Consider the following 24,172-nt stretch of genomic DNA (forward strand, 5'->3'; position numbering starts at 1 on the left):
TATGGTGAAGGAGATGCAATCGTCAGATGACTATAAAGTATGATATTTTACAGTGAATGGATCAAAACATAAAACTGACCAAATCCAGAAAAATGAATGGATGACTCATGCTAAAAGACAAATTATAGAGGGGGACATTTGTCAAGTTGATCTTGAAGCTTGGGGTTCTATGGATGCTTTAAAAAGGGATACTTGTCTGGTCTTTTACAAAGTTGGCTAAAGAGAAAAGCCACCCAGATAAGCTTCTTAAACATGCACTTCAGACAGAGGGCTCTGTGGCGTGACTACCACTGTCCTGCGGGCGCATTTCTTCATTTGGAGATTCTGACTATGGAGCTATGCACCCAAAGGCTGTTTTTCAGAACAATGGTGAAGTGTGTGCTTTAACAAATAGTCACATTTAACTGTTAAATTCCAAAGGGATTTTGTATCTAGTTTTTTGGCTCTCCCCGTCTAAACTGTGATCCTTTTTCATAAAATTAAGAATACCATGCATCCCTCATCTATTCTAGAGAATCTCAGGCTCAAAGAGTCTAATCTCCCCCACACCTAAGGAGCCACAAGGCTTTCGTCTAGCTTTTGCGTGATGCACAGGGTTAACAACTCCACCCCAGCAGACTGCAGGCCAGTCCTTGGAGTACATCTGGCCACCTGGCTCTGCCTGGAGAGTTTCAGGTGATCCCTTAAAGAAGGAAGCCAGTGTGCTTGGGTTGGGAAATACCTATCTGGCTAAAGGGGAGCGGAGGCTCTCACCTCAGTTCAGGGTGGTACATGGCAAATGCTTCTTTATTGAACACTGACTATGCGCAGGCGAGGTGCCCAGTGCTTCTAGGACATGCCTCATCTTATCTGATGTACCAAGCCTGAGGTCAGGAGGAGAACCTCTGTTTCACAAAGACAATGTAAGGCAGAAAGAGATGCCCCTTGGCTAAGGGGCCACCAAAGGATGAGGCTGAAGGTCTGCCCCAACCCACGGCCTAATACTTACCTGCCCTGTTACACAGCTTCCCCTGTCCCACCTGCCTCCACACTAGCCACCCTGGACCACTTTTGTAACTTTTCCCTTACTGGCAGCCTAACTATACTGTTTCTTACTTAGTACTTATTCTTTCAGTTATTAAATTGCTTATGTTTTCTAGTACATGTTAAAATAAACATTAACCATCAGACATTTTAAGTGTCGCCCTGGGCCTTCTCATCCCATCTCTACTCTAAACTGCATCACAGGCCCCAGGCGTAATATTGGGCTCACCCAGGCATACAATCTCCTGGGAACCAGAGGAGGCTCCCTTGAGCAGAACCCACAGTGAGCCAGCCACATTACCACAGCAGGTTTCAGGAAGCACAGTGAGATTAGACACGCACACTGTCTACCCAGGGACATGGGCAGCAAACGTGCCTGCTGCAAGGGAGCCTGCTTGCAGACAGGAGCAGGCCCACCACCTCGTTTTAAAACAGTTGGAACATGGCTATAACCAGTTGTACACATGTTATGTCTTGCCAATTCCATATTACAAAAGCATTGCTTTATAGCTCTACAGCCTAAAATATTTACAGTTTAATGTTTTTCAAGAAAACGTCTATGTCTATTTACATCTACTCTAGGGGTTCTTAAAGTTTTCTATTTATTATACCGTTTCACTCAAGAAATTTTTATACAACCCTGAAATATAAAATAGGTATGCAAATAAAAACACTGACAACAAATCATAAAGTTATTTTATCATGATCCTTTGATATATGTATAATTTTATAATTTATTAAAGATGAAAGCAAATCTACATACTAATGAAGTGGGTGTGCTTGCTTTTCTTTACATGAAGAGTTAAATCTTGGGGGCTGGAGAGATGGCTCAGTAGTTAAGAGCACTGGTTGCTCTTCCCAGAGGACCTGGGTTCGATTCCTAGCACCTACATAATGGCTCACAACCATCTATAATTCCAGTTCCAGGGGGCCTGACACCACTTTGGCCTCTTTTGGACACCAGGCATGCACATGATACACAGATACATATGCAGGCAAAACACCTGTACACATAAAATAAATAAATAAAAATTTAAAAAGAGAATTAAGTTTTGGCTGAATATTTGATACTACAGAACATTTTGCAGATTGGATATTTTGATTTTATAACTAAATGCTAAGAATGTCAATTCACAGAAATACGTAGTACAAAATGGCAGAAGCACACTTTTATGACCATTTTAGAAACTGTTGTAAATTCTGTCCTAATTGCAACCCAAAACTATTAACATATTTTAAAGGAAACTCAAACAACAGCTTTTAAAATAAAATGTTTTTGTATAACACCATCCAAAGACACACTACTTTGGTTCTTCCATGCTAAGGAACGATTATAGAAAACAATCATCTTTGTTTTCTGTAATGAAGCTATTATGTTTCCACAAGAACAGAACACTGTGTGTGTACATTTAAAAACACCCTGCAATTCATAACATATAATAATCTCGAATTTGAGCAAAAACACCTCAGGCAGCAGCATGCGGGTGTTGTGTGGTGTGATGGTATGTGTAGCGCTAAGTGCACTCATCCAGTGTTCAGCTACTCTATTCTGTTTTTGATTTTTCGAGACAGTTTCTCCGCATATCTCTGGCTGTCCTGGAACTCACTCTGTAGATTAAGGGCATGTACCACACCACCCGGCTAAGTGTTCAGAACCAAGGCTGCAATGATGCTGTGCACTCCAACCCATGCAACGCAACACCAATGCTGCGAGAAACACTTTGAGTTGTGATGGGCTTGATTTTGAGTTCAGAAATGTTTTCCTGTCTGCCCAGTCTGCATTCAGTTGCATGACCCTGCATGTAGGCACACAACCCAGTTTAAGCAGCAGAGCTCTAGGCAGTGTGTTTCCCACCCAGAACTCAGCTGACCATTACAGGCGCTGCGGGCATCACCAGTGGCGCAGTTACTAGGGTGATGTGAGTCAAGCCAGGCTCTGTCCCTGGTAACCAATATGCTGTTATTTATCAAGGGGCAATGACTGTGTGCAGGCTCAGGCTGGACTTCCACCAGTGGGCACAGCTGGGACCTTCCCTCCTGGTAGCACCAGGATCTGAACAGCTTCAGGACCATGGTGAGACAGGGGAGGCCTGGCATTTTCTTCTTCCTATAGTGTGGCCCTGGAACTCTGACCTCTATGTTCTTTAAAACTTGAAATCCTAAAACCAAAACCAAAGGCTGGGAGTTCCCCTTTCCTTTCCGTTTCTTTGTTAAAAAGCACACAAATGCTAGAGATGAAAGTAGTCTGTGAAATTGCCCATTAACTTCTGCAGGAAAGATCAACTCGCTGGAATTTGTTGTAATTGCCAAATGTGCCCCAGGCTCTTTATTATACAGTCCTTCAAGCTCTGTGCTGAGAATGAGGAGAAAGAAAAGCTATCGAGACATTAAGGGGAAACACGGGCAGCTAAAGAGCCAGACTTCTGTTTTTGTTTGTTTGTTTGAAGATTGAATTTTTAAACTGCATCTGCATTAACTGGGGCACACATTAACCTTCTGTGGAGAGAAGCCTGAGGAATGAGATGATGTCCACCTTCCACCCAGATTTCATTATCTAAGATCTGTCTTTGCAACTCCAACGAGGTAGCAGGTGAATTAGGGGAAAACCAATTTCTACATCCCTTGGATGTGATGAAATTGATTATCCCCAGGCAGAGCAAAAGAAGACTGGAAATAACCGGTGCTGCTTCTCATTTCTGCATCTGTCCTGCCCTGATATCTGTTTATTTGTACCAGTTATTGACAATGTTTTGGTACCACACAAAGAAGCCCCTCCCCTCTTATTGACTTAAAAAGTAGAACGAGGAAACATCCGTTTCTAGGGAAACCTGAGGTTGGCAATGCTGGTCTTGGGATCACAGCGCATCCCTACACAAATGGTGGTCTACGGTAGGGTGAGAGCCCTTCCTCCTCACTTACCTCATCCCATTTACAAAAATTAGTGCAACAATGGGAGATGATTGTTGATGATCATTATTAAATCATTTATTCATCCCACACAATGATTCAGAATTATTCATTAAACTTGCTGGAAGGAAGCAGGGTTTTATCTCCACAGTGGCTTGGGGAAGGATGTGTTCTTTAAAAGGATATTTTATAACAACACAATTATCGTAATTAAAAGCTACCCCGATCATCTGATGAGCTTCTGACATATTTTTGAGCACTGGCATTTTAGCACAAGGAGAAAAATGAGACTGAAATAGTATTAGGAAATAATATTGCTGTGGGGGACGAAAGCTAGAGGCAACATTAAATACTACCTGCCACCACCACCCCAGCTTTATCAAGTTCTTTAAGTTAATGAATGTTACCAAATATCACTCAACTTTTGGCTTTCCAAAATGAGTTCAAGTTCTATTGCTGTGGCTTCAGCCACTGTCTGTACTCCTGAGCGGCCAGTGGTGTAGCTAGAGTTTTCCTGCCTGGCCCACAGTCAGGACAAATCTTTGTCACCCGCCAGTCCCACAGCCATTCAAACCCAACCAAGTAAACACGGAGACTTACATTGCTTACAAACTGTATGGCCGTGGCAGGCTTCTTGCTAACTGTTCTTATAGCTTAAATTAATCCATTTCCATAAATCTATACCCTGCCACGTGGCTCGTGGCTTACCGGCATCTTCGCATGCTGTTTGTCATCATGGCGGCTGGCAGTGTCTCTGACTCAGCCTTCCACTTCCCAGCTTTATTCTCCTCCTTGTCCTGCCTATATTTCCTGCCTAGCCAATGGCCAATCAGTATTTTATTTATTGACCAATCAGCAATACATTTGCCATACAGAACATCCCACAGCACAGTGGCACCCCTTTCCCATCTGCTATCCAAGCCTCCCAACCCAGTCCCCCATCTACTATCCAAGGCTCCCAACCCAGCCCCCCCCCCCCCCCCATCTATTATCCAAGCCTCCCAACACAGCAGCCACGGCAATTTTGTCCACACCGGAAACTACAACTTCAGATGTTGTCTGTGTTTGTTCTCTGTGTGACAGGGCCTGGCTTAGCACGCCATGGAATCCCACCGGTGAGTATAGGAAGGGCTCCCATCCCTCCAGTTTTCCCTGGTGAAGTAGGCTTGCCTCGGGGAGGATCCTAAGACTATGGTCAAGAAGAGGTATCTCATCCCAGAAGGTGCCTTGGGGACAAATCAGGTGCTGGGGGAACAGACTGCTGAGTGACCCTAGAAGACAGGCAGGTGAATGAGAGCAGAGAGTCAAAGGCCATGGCGCCCTGTCATGTGGAGGGCATATGATGTGGGGCAGACAGTCTGAGCTGGCGTTTTCTGCATGTGCTTGTCCCAGGGGATGTTCTGGACACCCACTGTGCTTGGTGCGCGGGCCACTGAGGGTTGGATATGAGTTAGAGACTTCACTTCCTGCACTCTGACCATACCACTGATGCCTCACTGTGAGATGACACCCGAGCCAGACCTCCTGAAGGCAGAGACATATGGACCCTGTCTCTACCTCCAATGAGCCGACAATCCAGTGAGAGACTCAAGACACGTGCAAAGCCACTTGACAAGCTCTGGGGTCAAGGTGACACCGACAAAGATCTTGTGGGGAAAGGCGCTTAATACCAAAAAGCTGAACACTGAGTAGGTTTTGCCATGTGACATGGAGGCAGCCAGAGCAAAAGGCAGGGACTTGGGGAGGGCAAGCTGAGGAGCTGGACCTTGTGCAGGTAGGAGAGGGTACTGAGGGCCTGGCTATGTAGCTGCTTCAATATGAAGGAGGCAGAAAAAAGGCCCATGAATGAACACCGTCTTGTCAGGCAAGGAGGCCCCTGTTGGACCCAGAGCACTCAGGATGCTAGGGTCTGGTACCCACGAAGAATAGAAAAGGAAGGTGAACTCTTGCCCTGCCTCATGTTTACAAAGCAACTCTCAAATTGTAATTTGGCTCCCAATTAGCTCTGCCTATGGGAAGGGGCCACATGGTCAGGGCTTGTCCTGCTCAAAGGCACCAATCAGCCTCATGGCTGTAGATATCTATCTTTGCAAGATGGGGCCATGAGATTCACCTCAGAGGCATACACATCCCTGGGTGGATGTGCTGACAAGAAACCTGGTTCCAGAACCTCTTGAGCTGCTGTTTCCCACATGTAAGGCCCCCTGTGCTCTGGATGTCCAGTTACCACATTTTCTCCAAGGGAGCCCTGCTAACACTGTGGGTCCTCTCAGCACCTGGGCATTCTCACAGATGGCATGTGCTCTGTCCTGGGATGGGCAGCCCGGACCCACATGCCACCTGAGAAGAATAGAGAGCAGGAAGGGGACTGCGTTTGCATCTTGTACCGTTTGTTGTGGGAGGACTGGTTTTGGTGGCATTGAACGTTCCACTGGCTTGATTCTCTGTTGCAAAACAGTCTCCATGGTGGAATGGCTGCCATCCTGACACCAGGCTTCTTTGGCTTCAAAAACACTTCCCACACTAACTCAAGCATGGCATAAAGTTTCAAAGGCCTTTAGTAGAAGTTTCCCAACCTCATCTCCATGGAACTTTGGAAATGTCTCTTTCTCATTATGAAAATTTTTTTGTAAAATGTCTCAGAAGTTCAGAAGGGCCTATTGGACTTTCACAAGTAGATGAAAACACGCTGAACACTGGAGGGGATTAAAAGAGCAATGGGCCTTTTTGTTTTTGTTTTTCCTTTTCTTTTTTTTCTTTTTTTTTGGTCTAATAAATTTTTGCTCTTGGGTGAGATGCCTCCATCCTTGCTTCTTCCCATAACAACTAAATGAAAGAACTCACATATTACAAGTGTTTTATATGAATAAGGTGTGGAATAGTCTAAGAGGGGGAATTAGGGACAGGACACATGCAGCTGTCACAGCTGGAGTCCTGACAACCACTGATCACTTAGGTAAGCTACTTAGGACACTCTGTCTCTTTAGAGGCCCCTGGGAGTGGATCTAAGGAGTGTGTGTGGTGGGGTGGTAGCATGAGATAGTACCAGGTAGTTATGCCGTCAGCATCTAAAACTTACCTTCAAAAACAGGGCATCTTCATTTTGCGATTGCACACTTGTAACTCACACAAATGATAAGTTGCAAGTCTGCATTAGAGAGATCCTATACATACATTTCCCTGCCCTAATTCAGGAAGGAACCACAATGTACTCCAGTATATGGAGGTCCCAGAACCCATTTACTGCAGCCTCACCCAAGGGTTTTTGCATGATACATGAGGACAATTGGTAGGATGCCTGCTTCTTAAGGCTTATCAGTCCTTAAGCCAGTTCATGCTTCCCACAGAGATGAAGGAAGCCGTCTCCAGCTCTTTACACCTCCCAAGGTATGTGTCACCACATTCTGGGCTCTTCTGCTAGAAGCCCTGACCTCTAAGACTCTCATCCTCAAATGTGGGCATATATTTCAGGTTGGTGCTCGGCAGGTCAGGGGCCATCCTAAATATTTCCTAGGATTACTACTCAACCATCCTATGATATCTGTAGATACCAAGGCAGGAAGGATTTGGCAGCTTGTCCACAGCCATACTACTAGTGAGTGGTGAACTGGGATCAGAAGCAGTCTCATCCAAAGCTCTGTCCCCTCTTCACTTTGCCAGATGACAGAGAGAAGTGGACACACTCAGACCCCAGACATTACCTGCTCTAGCGAGCTTGTCTGCCAGCTCCTTCCGCACGGCCTTGGTGAGGTTGAAGTAGTCATCATCCTCATCAATGCTCTGCAGGAACAGCGGGATATGCTGGAAGACAATGGCGTGCTGGCACCTCTTCTGCTCTGCGATGCTCAGCTGCTGGTCCAGCCAGTGGTCCTGGGCCTGCTTCAGTGCAGGGCACTTAGAGGCATCGTAGAAGAACTGGGAATTGAGCACCAGAAACAGGACGCCCCCTACCCAGAAGCTGAAGTAGTCATCTCCCCATGTCTGGCAGAACTCCTCCACGGTCTCGGCTGTGGGGACGTTGCCCAAGTCATGGTTGCCACTGACCAGCACCAGTGGAATGTCTTGGTCAATAGCCTTTAGTACTTGCTGCAAGTCCTTGGTCTGTTCTTTCCTCCAGGGAGTTCCTAGAAAATGAAGAGTGATCACCTGAGAGGGCTGTTGGCCATTTACCTATTTACTCACATGAAATGAACACAGAATAGAGAATAACTGCCACAGAACTGTCAAAAAGGAGGCACCCTCTGAAAGCAAGAGGATGAAGCGGGTACCCGTCTACTCCTTACAGTGGAACGCTTCCTGCTCATTTCTGCAACCCGAGAAGTCCAGTGTCTCTGTGGCCACCTGTGAGATTAAGGGCAGAGGAGCAACTTCATTGCTGCTTCAGGTTACATCTGGCCATCCTTGTGCTGTGTCTGTGTGGACCTGGTTTTGAACAGGGCCTTACACAGGTATCCATCTGGCCTCACAGACTCCACCAGAATCTTTAGGGGAGAAATCCTTGGATCTAGCGATCAATGTGCCAAGTGTCCCAGCACGGAAGAGGCGTTTTGTATTCCTTCAGCAGCTCAACAAGGCATACACAGGCCCAGCATCTTAGCACTCAGCACATCCTCCCTCCCACTCTGGCCTGCAGGACTCAGAATGGAAATGATTATTTGGATAGAGAGTTGGAAAATGTGTGGGCAACCAGCAGCCTCCTTCTTCAGATTGCTGGCTTCCGCACTTCCTGTAATAATGTATTAAAGCTTTAATAAATGGATTTTGAAATGACCAATTCAATTCCACATCTGTTCTTCAGAGCCTCTCTGTGTGAATTTATTCAACAAGTATTTACTAAGCATTGACTATGTGTGAAGCACCAATTTAGTGACAGGGATAAGCATAAGTCCTTCCCTCTAAATTGGGGCGTTGAATCGTGTGTTAGGTAAATCACCAGTGTGCACTCCACCTGCCTGTGATGTCATGAGGAGTTAATGAGCAAAGGAAAGCAGGGTGAGGATGCAACCCTAAACAGCTGCCATGGACAGCGTAGACAGTGGTCCTTAACCCTCCTAATGCTGTGACTTTTTAATACAGCTCCTCTTGCTGCAGTGACCCTCAACCATAAAGTTATTTTTATTGCTACCTCCTAACTGTAATTTCGGTACTGTTATGAATTGTAATGTAAATATTTGTGTTCTTCCTCAGTTTTAGATGACTCCTGTGAAAGGGTCATTAGACCCCCAAATAGGTCGCAACCCATAGGCATAAGAAAAATGATGGGAACGAGTAGGTCCACTTCTTAAATGTGATGAGACCCACAGCAGAGGGAAAGATGGCTTTGAGAGTCTCTGACAAATGATGGGTGAACACTGGAGTTGATGCTGTGCCCATTACACTGTGCTGGGCATTACACATGAGTCCAAGAATCTGCACAGCCCATAAAACTGTGCACTTAGGAAGGGCCCCCATGAGCATCTGAACTAAGAAAGGCTGAAATGCAGAGATGAAGGAATTCAGTCATAGTAGCAAGTGAGAGTGGGAACAGGGAGAACTCGGGGCGGAAGCTGAGGATACAGTGGCAGAAATGACAGCCGCACAAAGGAAACTACTTTCAAGGGTGCCCTCCTCTCTGCTCCGGAGGTCCCAGGTGAGCGCCTCATTGATGCTGTGGCTCACACTGCCTCCACTTACTCTTTGCTCCTGGCCTGACGAGGATTATTAGATCCAAGGGGCTCACTTAAGTGGCCACAACGATGGCAGATCGATCTGTTTCTCTTTGGGTCTCTGCTTTCAAACCATTCACTGTTAGCTGCATTGTTAGCGTGTAAGGTTAGAATTTCATTCTCACTGAAATGCTTTCTTCATGTATGACCCTAATGAAATAAATAAAAGAAAAAAGTGCAACTCTCCTGATAGGATGCTATCTTAGCCATGTTCTGTTGCTGTCAAGAGACATCATGACCATAACAACTCTTATAAAATAAAACATTTAATTGGGGGCTGGCTTACAATCCAGAGGTTTAGTCTATTATCATGGCAAGGAGCATGGCAGCCCACAGGCAGATGTGGTGCTGGAGACTAGCTGAGAGTTCTACATCTAGATCAGCAGGCAGCTGGCAGAGAGAGGCACCAGGCCTGGCTTAGCATTTAAAACCCCAAAGTCTATCCCCAGTGACACATTTCCTCCAACAAGGCCACACCTCCTAATAGTGCCACTCCCCAGTGACCAAGCATTCAAATCCTTGAGCCTATGGGGACAATTCTTATTCAAACCTCCATAGGTGCTTAACCCACACTGGGGTAAAAACAAGACACAAAGAGTAGAGTCACTTTGTTAAATGTGTTAAAGGTCTCCAGATACACTCAGGTTTTCTGTGTCTAGCGATTCAAGGAGTCTACTTCTGATGAATACGAGAAACAGATTCGAGGGGTTGGAAACTTCAGGTATCATTTCTCCTTTCCTCTTCTCTTCTTTCAGGAAAGGGGGGGGTGGTGGCAAGGGAGAGCAAGAGTGGGATGTGGGATTGAAAGGGAGGAAGGGGAAAGTAGGGAGCAGGGAAGTATGGAATGGGCAGGGGGGAGAGCAAGAGAGGAGAGAGCTGGGAAGAGGGAGGAGTGGAAGAGGGAAACAGAATGGAATAGGGAGGGAGGGAGAGGGAGAGGGGGAAAGAGGAGGAGAGAGAGGGAGGGAGAGGGAGAGGGAGAAGGAGAGAGAGAGAGAGAGAGAGAGAGAGAGAGAGAGAGAGAGAGAGAGATACAGGTACAGAGAGGGAGAGGGGGGAGAGAGGGGGAGAGAGAGGGAGGGAGAGGGGGAGAGAGAGGGAGGGAGAGGGAAAGAGGTACAGGGACAGAGAGGGAGAGGGGGGATAGAGGGAGAGGGGAGAGGGAGGGAGGGAGAGAGAGGGAGAGGGGGAGAGAGAGGGAGGGAGGGAGAGAGAAAGAGAGAGAGAGAAAGAGAGAGAGAGAGAGAGAGAGAGAGAGAGAGAGAGAGAGAGAGAGAGAGAGAGAGAGATACAGGTACAGAGAGGGAGAGGGGGAGAGAGGGGGAGAGAGAGGGAGGGAGAGGGGGGAGAGAGAGGGAGGGAGAGGGAAAGAGGTACAGGGACAGAGAGGGAGAGGGGGATAGAGGGAGAGGGGAGAGGGAGGGAGGGAGAGAGAGGGAGAGGGGGAGAGAGAGAGGGAGGGAGGGAGAGAGAAAGAGAGAGAGAGAGAGAGAGAGAGAGAGAGAGAGAGAGAGAGAGAGAGAGAGAGAGAGAGATCTTTTAAGAGGTGCTTTTTGCCAGAAGACCCTAGGGCTTATTACAGAAGCTTCAGAGGTCACCCAGGCAGCTGCATCCTGCCACTTTACCTTTAGTGGAACCTGCCTGGGGGCAGCTGGAGGACCACACAGCAGAGTGAGGCTTCAGTCTGTGTGCAGCTAACTGACCTCAGCTGGAGAAACGGCAGCTACTACCCCAGTACAGGGACCAGGAGGAGGTCCTGCTAATGGTGCTGGGATTTCACTTATCATGAATGGTCTGGGTTCTGAATCTAGGTTTGCAAGTACCATGGATTTGCAAGTGTCTTCTTCAGCTGAACCCAGATAATGTGCACCTGTGTTGATGATCCCCTCGGAGGCTCTGTTGGTTCTTCTTTTTTTTTTTTTTGTGACTAACCTGCTAGCTCAGACCTTGAACATGGAGGACCACTTCACAGGTGTTCCACTGACCAAGGTCCATTAGTCACTACTCTCCTTATGAAGAATTTGTGGGACACTGTCAGCCTGCCTCCCTGATGGAGAATGCTGCAATGCTCAGGGATGGCCACCCTAAAGTCCCAACAAGTCAGGCACTCTTCTAAGACTGGCCCACAGCAGACAAGGCAGCTCAACCAGAGGGCCATCAGGGTTTGAACTGAGCTGTCCAGGTCATGAACAAGGGTCCTCGGTCTCAGGTGAGGGCACTCAGCCAGCCTGATCCATGGGCTTGAACTTTATGACCCTGTGATGTACAGAACATCTCCATTCACTTTTATATTTATTTGTATTTTTTTCTAGAAAACATTAAGGCATTTTCATTTTCTTTATTGAAAATATTTTTTTCATACAATATATTCTGATCAGTTTCCCCTCCCTTATCTCCTCACAGAAACTTCCCACCTCTCCACCTACCAACTCCATACTTTCTTTCTCTATGTATTTAAAAATAAAAAATAAGCAAATTAAAAACAAACAAACCAGAATAAAAAAGGCACAGCACACACACACACACACACACACACACACACACACACACACACACACACACACACACATCATAAAAGCACAAAATTGGAAACCATAAAATATAAGCAAAAGACCAGTAAGATACAAAAAAAATGTCCAAACAAAGCAATATGAGACACGTCTACAAACAAAAACCATTGTGATGGCTATTTTTGGTTTTCAACTTATGGAATTAACTAAAATCCAAAAATGGAGGACCCAACAGTGAGGGTTTTTTACTTAATTTGAAGTAGGAAGATCTACTTCTAATCTGGATTTTGAGGCAAGAAGACACACACCTCTAATCTGGACCACACGTTTGCTAGAAGCCTATATAAGGACATGGAAGAGGGAAGCTCTCTCTTTGCCTGCTTGCCCTCTCCTTGCTAGCAAGTCCATTCTTTACTGGCACTAGAGACTACTTCTTCAGGATTCCAGAAGCTACTGAAGACATCCAGCCTTGTGGACTGAGCAACTGTTGGGTTCTTGTACTTTCCATACACAGGCAGTCACTGTTGGACTAGCTGGACTGCAGCCTGTAAGTCAGTCTAATAATAAATCACACACACACACACACACACACACACACACACACACAGTGAGGGGAATTCACTCTATAAGTTCTGTTACTCTAGAGAACTGTAACACAACCACTGAATTTGTTTTATGTTGGCCATCTGCTGCTGGGAAGGGGTCTGCCTTTAAGTGTGACTTATATGCCCAATGAACTCCATTAGAGGAAACTAAATTTTCTTCTGCAAGTGGTTATCCATTGGAGATAGCTTCTTGGCTAGGGAGGGAGCTCCTGTCCACCTCTCCCTCTCTCAGTACTGGGACAACATCTGGCTCGGACCCTGCAGGCCCTTTGCGTGCTGCCACAGTCTCTGTCAGTTCATATGTGCATCAGTCCTGCTGGCTCTGGAAGACATGGTTTCCTCAGTATCACCTACCCGCTCTGGCTCTTCATACCTTTCTGTCTCCTCTTCCACATAGTTCCCTGAGCACTGAAGAGAGGGGACTGATGAAAACATCCCATTTATGACCCAGCATTCCAAAGTCTCCACTCTCAGCATATTGTCCAGTTGTGGGTCTCTATATTAGTTCCCATCTACTGCAGGGGGAAGCTTCTCCAATGGTGGCTGAGAGAGACACTTGGCTATGGGTACAGCAGAATGTCGTTAGGAATCACTTCATTGCTTTGTTCCTCTAGCAGAACAGTAGGATTTGATTTTCTTCTGGGCTCATGGCCTATCTAGTCTCAGCTTCTTCCCACCTGAAGAGTGTCAGGCACGGGCTGAAGCTCGTGGGGTGGGCCTTAAACCTACAACATTGGTGCCATGATTGCACCAGCACTTCATGCGGGCAGATCATCACGGTATACTGCAGGGTTTAGCTGTGTTGGTGTTTACCTTTCTCCTGTGAGTGTGCCGAGTACCTGCCAGTACCATCAACACTAGTCAGTAGGGGTGAAGGCTCTAATTAGGCACTAGCTTGACTTCTCTGTGTTCAATGAGATGTGTAATTGTCTTTAGCAATAGAGCCTTATCAGTTTGTGGACAGCAACCAATAGCCCTGGCAATAGCTATGGCGGTTTGAATAGGAATGGCCTCCAATGGTTCATAGATTTGAATGCTTGGTCTGCATGGTCATGGTGTCCTTTCACAGCAATAGAAACCCTAGTCAAGACAGAAGTTGATACCAAGGACTTGGGTATTTTGGTGAAAGGTCTGACCATGCTTTGTTTGTTTGGAGGAACATGGAACACTTAATGGGCCATACTAGTAGGAAGGAACATGGAAGACAGTGCTGCTGAGGGTGATTTAAAGTGTGGGAGCTTTCTGCCCTTGTCCAAAAATTCTGCCTGAGACTAAATTTAACAGCTTTGGCAGAGATTTCAAAGTCAGCCCTAGTATTGACTGTGCTTCTGAGTGGCCAGTCTTATGCAGACCTCTAATGAAAAGGAGAAAGTTGAGCAAGGAAAAATACGAAATGTACAGTTTGTGGAGAAAAGGGGTGCTAGGAAGTGTAAACAGATTAAGGAAAAGCTTGATGCTAATTGGAGTAAAGGGAGTGGTGACCTCAGAGCAAGTACCACTTAGCTAAACTTCCAAATGATGAAAAGGGATTAAAGAAAAGCTTAGAGCTGGGCGTGGGTGGTGCACGCCTTTAATCCCAGCACTCCAGAGGTAGAGGCAGGTGGATCTCTTAGTTTGAGGCCAGTCTGGTCTACATAGTGAGTTCCAGGATAGTCAAGCTTAGGCAGTGAAGGAAACCACTGAAAACAAAAAGCTGGTGAAAACGTATTTGAATAAGGGGGCTATGTTCTTGCCCCAGCAACCTGGTTTTTTTTTTTTTTTTTTTTTTTGGGCGGGGGGAGTGTTTCTCCATCCTGGAACTCACTCTGTAGATCAGGCCTGCCTCAAACCCACAGGTCCACCTGCCTCTTACTCCTGAGTGCTGGGATTAAAGTTATGCACCAGCTTTGGCCACATAGCTCTGGCTTTAGAGTCAAGAATACAAAAAAGGGGTTATGGAATCTTGCTCCATGACTAAGGAAAGCTGTTGAGGCCAGGCATGTCAGGGGTGTCCCTGCATGGAGGCCTAGAGAGGTCACTGCATGAAGCTGTGAAGGTGAACCCTGGATTGCCTTAGAGACCCCAAGATGTTAGAGATGACAGAGTTGTGGGATACCTGCTGAGGAGAGCTACTAACCAGCCCAAGAGAAAGTATGTTGCAGTCAACAAAGCTGAATGGAGTTGGAGATCTGAAGAGTATCTTGACATCAGACATGGAGATGCAGAGTTTGGAGTTTGCCCAGCTGGTTTTTGGTCTTGCTCTGGTCCAGTATTTTCTCATTATACTTTCTTTCCTCCCTTTTGGAATGATAATATATATCCTGTGCCATTATATGTTGGAAGTATGTGATCTTAACAGTTATGAGACTGCTATGAGTTTCAGAAGAGCCTGGACTTTTGAACAGGGTTGAGACTATTACAGGCTGTGGGGGCTTTTGAAGTTGGACTAAATGCAATTTGCATTATGGTATGACTACAAGCCCAAATGGCCTCCACAGACTCATAGGGAGTAGCATTATTAGCGGTATGGCCTTATTCGAGTAGGTGTGGCCTTGTTGGAGGAAGTGTGTCACTGGGGGTGGGCTTTGAAGTTTAAGAAGCTCAAGCCAGGCCCAGTGTCTCTGTCTTTTTCTGCTGCCTGATGATCCAGATGCAGAACTTTTGTCTACTTCTCCAGCACCACATCTGCCTTCATGCTGCCATGCTTCCTGCCATGACGGTAATGGACTAAACATTTGAAACCGTAAGCAAATCCCAATTAAATGTTTTCCTTATTAAGAGTTTCCATGGTCATGGTGTCTTTTTCTGGGGTTTTTACGGGGCCCCTTTGGCCAACAACTGAATTAGATGTAACCCATTCCTGGAACTGGAGATTTCGTTTGGTGGCAATGGATGTCTATATGAGGCACTGCCTCCTCTGTTATTTGGTGACTCCATTTCTATTTCTTTCATATATGCATGTATTTTAAGAAGCTTCTACTGTAGTAGGTTTTCATATCACCCCTCAAGTGGCCCACAGTGTTAGCTGTCCCTCTGCATTCCCTCCCTTGCACCCCTCTCCACTTAATCCTTCCCTTTCAGTCTCCCCAAACTTTCCCTAACTATATATTCTGTTTCTCCTTCCAGGAGATCCTCCTCACTCCCAATTCCTTACTCTATGCATAACCCCTGTGATTACTCAGATAATAGCATGCCTACTGAAGGCTAATAGTAGAATACAAACCATAATTTCTTTTTGGATTTATGTTACTTCACTCAGGATGATTTTTTTTCTAGCTCCAGCCATTTACCTACAAATTTCATGACTTTTTAACAGCTGAATAATATTCCATCATGTAAATGCACCACATTTTCATTACCCATGCATCAGTTGATGGATATCTAGGTTGTTTCCAATTTATGGGTATTACGAATAGAGCAGCACTGAACACTGTTGAGTAAATGTCTCTGTAGTAGGATGTAGAGTCCTATGGGTATATGCTCAAGAGTGGTATAGTGGGATCTTGAGGTAGATGGATTTCCATCTTCCTGAGGAACTACCACACTGATTTACATAGTGACTGTAAAAGTTTGCACTTCCACCAGCAATGGAGGAGTGTTCCCCTTACTCCACATCCTTACCAGCATGAGCTGTCACTTATTTTATTGATTTTAGCCATTCTGACTAGTTTAAGATGAAATCTCAAAGTAGTTTTTATTTGCATTTCCCTGATGACTAAGGATATTGAACATTTCTTTAGTTGTTTCTCAGCCATTTGATTTTCCTCTTTTGAGAAGTCTCTTAGTTCTGTACTAAATTTTTTAAATTGCATTGTCTTCTTGATGCCCAGATTTTTTAGTTTTTTTATTTTTTTAATATATTTTGGATATCAACCTGGCTATGTAATTGGTAAAGATCTTTTCCCATTCTGTAGGCTGCTGCTTTGTCCAAGCGATGGTGTCCTTTTTCAGACAGAAGCTTTTCAGTTCTGTGAAGTCTCATAGTTGTTGGTCTGAGTGGTTGTTCTATTAGTGTCCTGTTCAGAAAGTCTTCTCCTGTAATAATAAGTTCAAGACTATTTCTTACTTTCTCTTCTATAAGATTCAGGGTATCTGACCTTATATTGAAGCCCTTGATTCATTTGGAGTTGAGTTTTGTGCAGGATGAATAGGTATGAATCTATAAGCATTCTTCTACATGCAGCCATCCAATGTGACCAGCACCATTTGTAGAAGACGTCTTTTTTCCAGTGTGTATTTCTGGCTCCTGTGTCAAAAATCAGGTGTCCATAGGTGTGTAGACTTATGTCTGGGTCTCCAATTCAACTCCATTGATCAATGTGTCTCTTTTTATGCCAATACCAGTTTATATTACTATAGCTCTGTAGTACAACTTAAAATCAGAGGTGGTGATATCTCCAATGTTTTTTTTTTTTTTTTTTTTTTTTTAAGTTCAGGATTGTTTTAGCTATCCTGGGTCTTTTTTTGTGTTTCTATATGATGCTAGAAATTGTCCTTTCAAATTCTATAAAGAATTGTGTTGGAATTTTGATGGTGATTGTGTTGAATCTGCAGATTGCTTTTGGCAGGATGACCATTTTCACTATATTTAACACTAGTAATTCATGACCATGGGAGATCTTTCCATCTTCTGCAATTTTCTTCAAGTCTTTCATTTGTTTGGTTAAAACTATCCCAAGATAGGTATATATTTTGAGGCTATTGTTTCTCTGATTTCTTTCTCAGTCTGTCATGTGTATACGGAGAAGCCACTTATTTTTTTGTGTTAATTTGTATCCTGCTACTTTGCTGAAAGTGTTTATCAGCTGTAGAAGATTCCTGTTGGAGTTTTTAGGGTAATAAAGGTATAAATGTATAAATCATATCATCTGCAAACAGGTACTTTAACTTCTTCCTCCCCAGCTGTACCCCCTTTATTCAGTTGTTTGACTGCTCTGGCTAAGACGATATTGAGCACTATATTGAACAGGTATGGAGGGAGAGGACATTTCCCATTTTTCATTCATCATGGCCATCAACATACTTACTCCAGCAGACACAGGGAATGCTGGAGTGTGAGTTAACAGCTACACAGGACAGTTAAGGAGCATTCCAATAGAAAGGTTTAATCGAAACTCTGGACAGACAGCTACAGTAGAGGGCTGGGGTCACGTGCAGTTACAGAGAATGTGCTCCCAAACAGCATAAGGATGCTACTTTGAGGAAACCACACTATCTCCTAATAACCAATCAGTAATAATGAAGCCCAACTTCCCTGAACCTCTTCAGTTACAGACAGATCTTGCAAAGCTTTTCTAGTACTGTGTAACCGTTTTTACGGTGTTTCAGACATTGGAGGAAGAGTCAGTGAGATGAGTCCTCTGAGCCTTGGGTTCCTCACATGTGAGGGTGAGGTGATGATATTGAAAGCTTGGGCACAGCCAGAAGGATTCATACCTGGGTAACTACGTCTTGAGTCTAGAGCAAACGCAGCTTGCAAAACATCAGCTGCCCTCCCTCCTCAACAACACAAACATAATGAATTCTTCATTTTTCAATGGTGATCCACTCACTGTATGCACCTGAGAATCAACACACCACTTCTGAAGGCATAAAAGCATTCCCTAGGGACACATACAATGCTTAGCTGAGTTTAGAAATAAGGGAGTAAATTATAGATTATGAAAGTCAACTTGAATGAAAATATTTGCACTTTGTTTAACAAGTGCTTACTGTGTGTTCTGGAATCTCTTTGGGGTCAGGATATCAGTAACACCTCAGCATCAACACAGCTCATGGCCAGTCTCAGTACAGCTATCCAGGTCAGTCCTGCTGCAGCAGCAAGCAAGATATCAAAGCTGGTGCCAGATCCTACGAGCAACAAACAGAAGGAATGGAAACCTGGCCATGGCTATGGGTTTCCTATGCTGTAAGCAGGCTCTGCACTTCACAGAAAAGGATGTGTGTGTGTGTGTGTGTGTGTGTGTGTGTGTGTGTGTGTGTGTGCACAAAGGATGGGAGAGAAGCAGGGAAGAAGGGAAAGACTGAAAAATGATACAAATTTACTCAGAAGAGAGTTAGGGGGTCTTCAAGGCAGATAGATGTGAGATGTAGGCTGTGGACAGGAACCCCAAGCCTGTTGCCAGATTTTGGGGCAGGGCTGAGTGGAAACAGAAGAGCAATGTGTAAAGCTGCAAGATATTCAAAATAGTAGAACCAAAACTTTGTCATGAGATTACAATAATTATTATAGAATATTACAAAATGGATTCTTACCGAATAATACCAAATGAAAATATCACACAATCATTCACTGATTGATACTATGTGATTTAATAACAAGAAATCTACAATTTATTTTTGCCACTATCTATTAAGGGATATTAAAGCTATTCTTATTTTGGTTGTGTTTCAAAATAGCCTTAAAATATTACCTAATAAAATTTCTTAGCAAAGTGGAAAAGAGGCATACATCCTTAGCCTGACTAGGGACATGTGTAAGAAACACAGTGATGTTGCACTCAATAGTCAGAATGGCTATTTTCCCCTAATGGAAGGGAGAGGACAAGGAGAACTGCTCTTAGCCCTCCATGGAATGTAAGGAGAAAACCTAGCCATGCAGTGCAGCAGGAGAGGCAGGCGCCATATAGAAAGTAAGAAATAACCACGGGACCCTACAGGACCCCACGGGACCCTACAGGACCCCACGGGACCCTACAGGACCCACAGGACCCTGAACAGAACCGGGAATCAGTGTGACCACAAGATCAATACATGAAAATGGACTGTAGTTCTTTAACCTTTTTAAAGATTTATCTTATTTTATGTTAAAACTCTCCTTACGGGGCTATCAGGAAATATCAAACTCAAACTTTCAATAAGGCACCAGAATGACACCAGCCTGAAGAAGCACACACAAGACCCCACAGCACACCTGTTCCCTGTGTCATTAGCTGGGACCTCCAACGTGAATGGTGGTGTGTCCCAGCTGTGAACGGTGGTGCATCCAGCTGTGCATGGTGGTGTGTCCCAGCTGTGCATGGTGGTGTGTCCACAGCTGTGCATGGTGGTGTGTCCCAACTGTGCATGGTGGTGTGTCCCAACTGAGCATGGTGGTGTGTCCCAGCTGTGCATGGTGGTGTGTCCCAGCTGTGCATGGTGGTGTGTCCCAGCTGTGCATGGTGGTGTGTCCCAACTGTGCATGGTGGTGTGTCCCAGCTGTGCATGGTGGTGTGTCCCAGCTGTGCATGGTGGTGTGTCCCAGCTGTGCATGGTGGTGTGTCCCAGCTGTGAACGGTGGTGTGTCCCAGCTGTGAATGGTGGTGTGTCCCAACTGTGCATGGTGGTGTGTCCCAGCTATGAACAGGTGTGTCCTTAAGCAGTGATATGAACATAGAAAGCCTGCATCCAGCAAAAACAACACACCCGAGCTCTATTCTGACAGTTTTGGGGAACTTGACCTTGCGCAGGACCAGGCAAACAGGAGATGGCAGGTGCTATTAGAAATGACAAAATTTTGCTGAAAATAAATCACAGAGAACATCAGGAGATAAAATATCTGGAGAAAAATGGCAGAGCTGTCAGTGCCGACATCTATGAGGTGGCGAGAGGGGCGGACAAGCACCAGGTTCCTGCACACCCTGAATGTTACATAAGCATAAATTACTTTTAAAGTAAGAAAAATAATCAAAAATATCTAAAAACTTACAAATGTGCTGAAATTAGCTTTTGTTAGGTAAAGCAAGTATAAATATAATTTTAACAGGAACAAAGTAAATGCCAAGGCCTCTTCACTCTTAGAAACAGAAACGGGAGAGGAGAAAATGACAGAAAGGTGCTTCCGACACTTAAAAAACACAAAGCAACACACCACCAGCGATATCAATTAAAAAATGTGTAACAAGACTGTGCTCGGAACAAACTGTTCTTCCTAAACAACTGCACTTCTGTTAATAGCACTCTGATCTAGGACAGACGACTTCGGAAGTCAACATCTAGGGCTGATGGTGTGGCTCAGTGGGTACTCTGCCCGGGGCTCCATCCAGGCATCTGGAGGAAGGGGGCACCAAGGAGGGCAGTGCTCACCACGGTTTCAAATATCTAGCATAGTACTCCTGTCCATAGGAGACGGCTGTTACTTCACTTTTACAATTATTAATTCTAATTATCATCACTAGTTCCCCTAAGGAGTCTAAAAGCATGCATAGCTTTTCCTAACCCTCTATGATATGTTATGACTGACTTCCCTTTGTGAACCACGTTTCCAAGTTACATCTGTTGAGTGAAACTTTGTTTACAGTCAACGCAATGACAGGCTTACACTCTGATTAGGCTAAACTTCCTATCTGCTACATTTGTCCCCCAGATGAGAGTCTACGGGGCATGGTGCATGAAAAGGATCAACATAGGAATGGTCAGAATAGCTTTTGCATGGACTACTGTCATGATCATTCAGAAACAATGGTAAAGCCCTGTATGGAAAAACCTAGAGATGAACTCTGGGCTTCCTGACCACCATTTATGTTTACTGAGAATCAGGTAGCTTGTTTTATTTTCAAAGAACATAGTTTTATCCATATTGTAGCCATTTCCCCCTCTTCAGGTAAGGACTGATTTTCTGAGGGGAAAATCACTGTGCTTTACTTCAGTGTGCCTGAGCCAGAGGTATAGGCCGACACCACACACAAACGTAGTGCTTATACCTACCAAGTATAACACATCACAATCATAACACGCCGTCTTCCCTCTGAGTGTAAGAGTAAAGACACTGCTGAAAACGACTGAAGACTTAACCCTCTCACAGAAAAGTCAGAACGAGAAGTGAGCGAGCAGCAGTCAGTCCACGGACCCTCTCTTCTCTTGTGACAGCCCTTACTAGGCAGTAGCCTGTAGACAGGACAATTCCACTAGTGAACTGCTGTTTTAAAGTTATCAGGGCTGAAGATAACACAGTCAGTGAAGCACAGCACCAGGACCCAAGCCTGAGCCCAGAACCCATGGAAGGAAAGCCAACACACTAGCTTGTGCTTGTAATCTTAGCACCGGAGAGGCGGGATGATCCCTGGGATTCCCTGGCTTGCCAGCCTATCGTACTTGGAGAGCTCTCAGCCAACAAGAAAACTGTCTCAAAATACATAACGTGCCTTCTGAGAATAACACCTGAGTTTGTCCTCTGGCCTCTATGTGCATGCACACACATGTACAACCATACACATGTGCTCCTCCTACACACAGGCATATGTGAGCACATGTACACACACACAAGCCATCCATTTTCGAGACCTTCAAAATATCTTCTCTTCCCTATAGAGGTTGTTTAAATAATACATTGCAAACAGGTTTCAGGCAGGTTATGAATCCATTTACTGTTTGACTAATAAGAACAAGCCAAACTAATGTTCTCTGTATCAAACAGACAAGACAGGATGTCGCTTAGTCAAAGAAAATGAGACCTTTGTAATCCCTACTCCCTGAAGGTACAAGTCCTCAAGAGAACTGATCATAAAATACTCAACTATTGCTGGAAAAAGTTTAATTAAATAACAGGACAACCTCAGGAAGCTGAGGAACAAGATTCAGGGGCAGCAGGGTGAGTCTACCCACTCAGTACAAGCCACATTAAAAAGAAGAGAGGAGTCAATGAAGCCTTTGAGTAAGCAGACTCCAAGCAGTTACTTGCAAACTCAAAGATCTCGTCAGCTGGACCAAATAAATGCAGGGCAGGCAGTGGTGGTTTGTCACAGGAAGGATTTCCAGCTGCTACCCTTTGTCTAGTCCTGTCCCATGTACCTGGTCTCTGGGGGCCCCACCTTTCAGGAGCCCTGGGCAGTGAGTGCTGTGCAGGAAGAACCACTCCAGCTGCACCTTTCTTTGCACAATGAAGGTGCTCAGTAGGGTATGTGTGGATTCGGTCTGCTTTGCCAATGCACGTGTGCAGACATTAAGAGGCAGAAAGAGGAGAGAGGCCGGCCCCCAGCTCCCATCTTGCTCCGGACTTCCCTTTTGCAACACTGTGTGCGGATAAGGCCAAGAACGAACCACAAGGAGATGGGCAGACGTCAAGGCAGAAACATATACAACAAAATGAATAGCAATACAGCATCACCAGGCCCTAGCCCTCCTCCAACACCTAGACCTGAACATCAGAAATTGGAAGAAGCAGAAGAAACAGCCTTATGAATGACATCATGAAGAAGCTAGAGGCTTGTGTAGAGGAAAAGACAAAAAAATGTGAAGAACGCTGTAAACAACTAGAGGAAAGGGCAAACAAATTAGAAGAAATCAATAAAGTCCTGGAAGAAAACAATAAAATACTGAGAGAAAATCAAGAAAAAATCAATGAAGCAAATGAAGGAAACAGTCCAAGACCTGAAAAGGGAAATTGAAAAAATAAAGAAGACACAAACAGAGGGAATGCTGGAAATAGAAAATCTGAGAAAACGATTGGGAACTTCAGATGCAAGTATAATCAACAGAATGCAAGAGATGGAGAGAGAGGATCTCTAGCGTTGAAGATACAGTAGAAGAAATACATTCATCAGTCAAAGAAAACACTAAAGCCAACAAAGTCATGAACCAAAATGTCCAAGAAATTTGGGACACCATGAAAAGACCAAACCTAAGAATAATAGGGGTCGAAGAAGGAGAAGAATACCAACTCAAGGGCACAGAAAATATATTCAACAAGATCATAGAAGAAAACTTTCCCAACTTAAAGAAGGAAATGCCTATGAAGATACAAGAAGCTTATAGAACACCAAACAGACTAGACCCCCAAAAAACGTCCCCCTTGCCACATAATAGTTAAACAACTAAACGTACAGAATAAAGAAAGAATATTAAGAGCAGCAAAGGAAAAAGGCCAAGTGACATATAAAGGCAAACCCATCAGAATAACACCCGATTTCTCAATGGAGACTTTGAAAGCCAGAAGAACCTGGACAGATGTAATGCAGACACTAAGAGACCATGGATGTCAGCCTAGACTAATATACCCAGCAAAACTTTCAATCACCATAGATGGAGTGAACAAGACATTCCATGACAAAGCCAGATTTAAACAATACTTATCCACAAACCCAGCCCTACAGAAAGCACTAGAAGGAAAATTCCAACCTAAGGAAGTCAGATACACCCTCGAAAACACAGGCAACAGATAAAGCCACAGCAGTAAACCCCAATGTATAGAAGTACCCACACATCACCACCAAAAAAATAACAGGAATGAACAATCACTGGTCATTAATTTCCCTCAATATCAATGGACTTAATTCACCTATAAAAAGACATAGGCTTACAGAATGGATACGAAAGCAGGACCCATCTTCTGCTGCATACAAGAAACACATCTCAAATTCAAAGATAGACACTACCTAAAAATAAAAGGCTGGAAAAGACTTTCCAATCAAACGGTCTTAAGAAACAAGCGGGTGTAGCCATCTTGATATCCAGCAAATTAGACTTC

General features: G+C 44.7%; 1 protein-coding gene across 2 annotated transcripts in view; it reads right to left on the reverse strand.

Moving 5' to 3' along the window:
• Positions 1-24,172, reverse strand: part of Cpped1 (calcineurin like phosphoesterase domain containing 1) — a 138,892-nt gene that overhangs the window by 26,389 nt on the left and 88,331 nt on the right. For both annotated transcript variants that reach the window (XM_052759516.1, XM_052759515.1), the window contains exon 3: positions 7,632-8,054. In XM_052759516.1, the coding sequence (XP_052615476.1) occupies positions 7,632-8,054 (423 nt within the window). The remainder of the gene's footprint in view (positions 1-7,631; positions 8,055-24,172) is intronic.

Source organism: Peromyscus californicus, unplaced genomic scaffold (assembly GCF_007827085.1).
Source record: "Peromyscus californicus insignis strain IS unplaced genomic scaffold, ASM782708v3 Scaffold_3__1_contigs__length_106647218, whole genome shotgun sequence".
NCBI classification, from domain to species: Eukaryota; Metazoa; Chordata; class Mammalia; order Rodentia; family Cricetidae; genus Peromyscus; species Peromyscus californicus.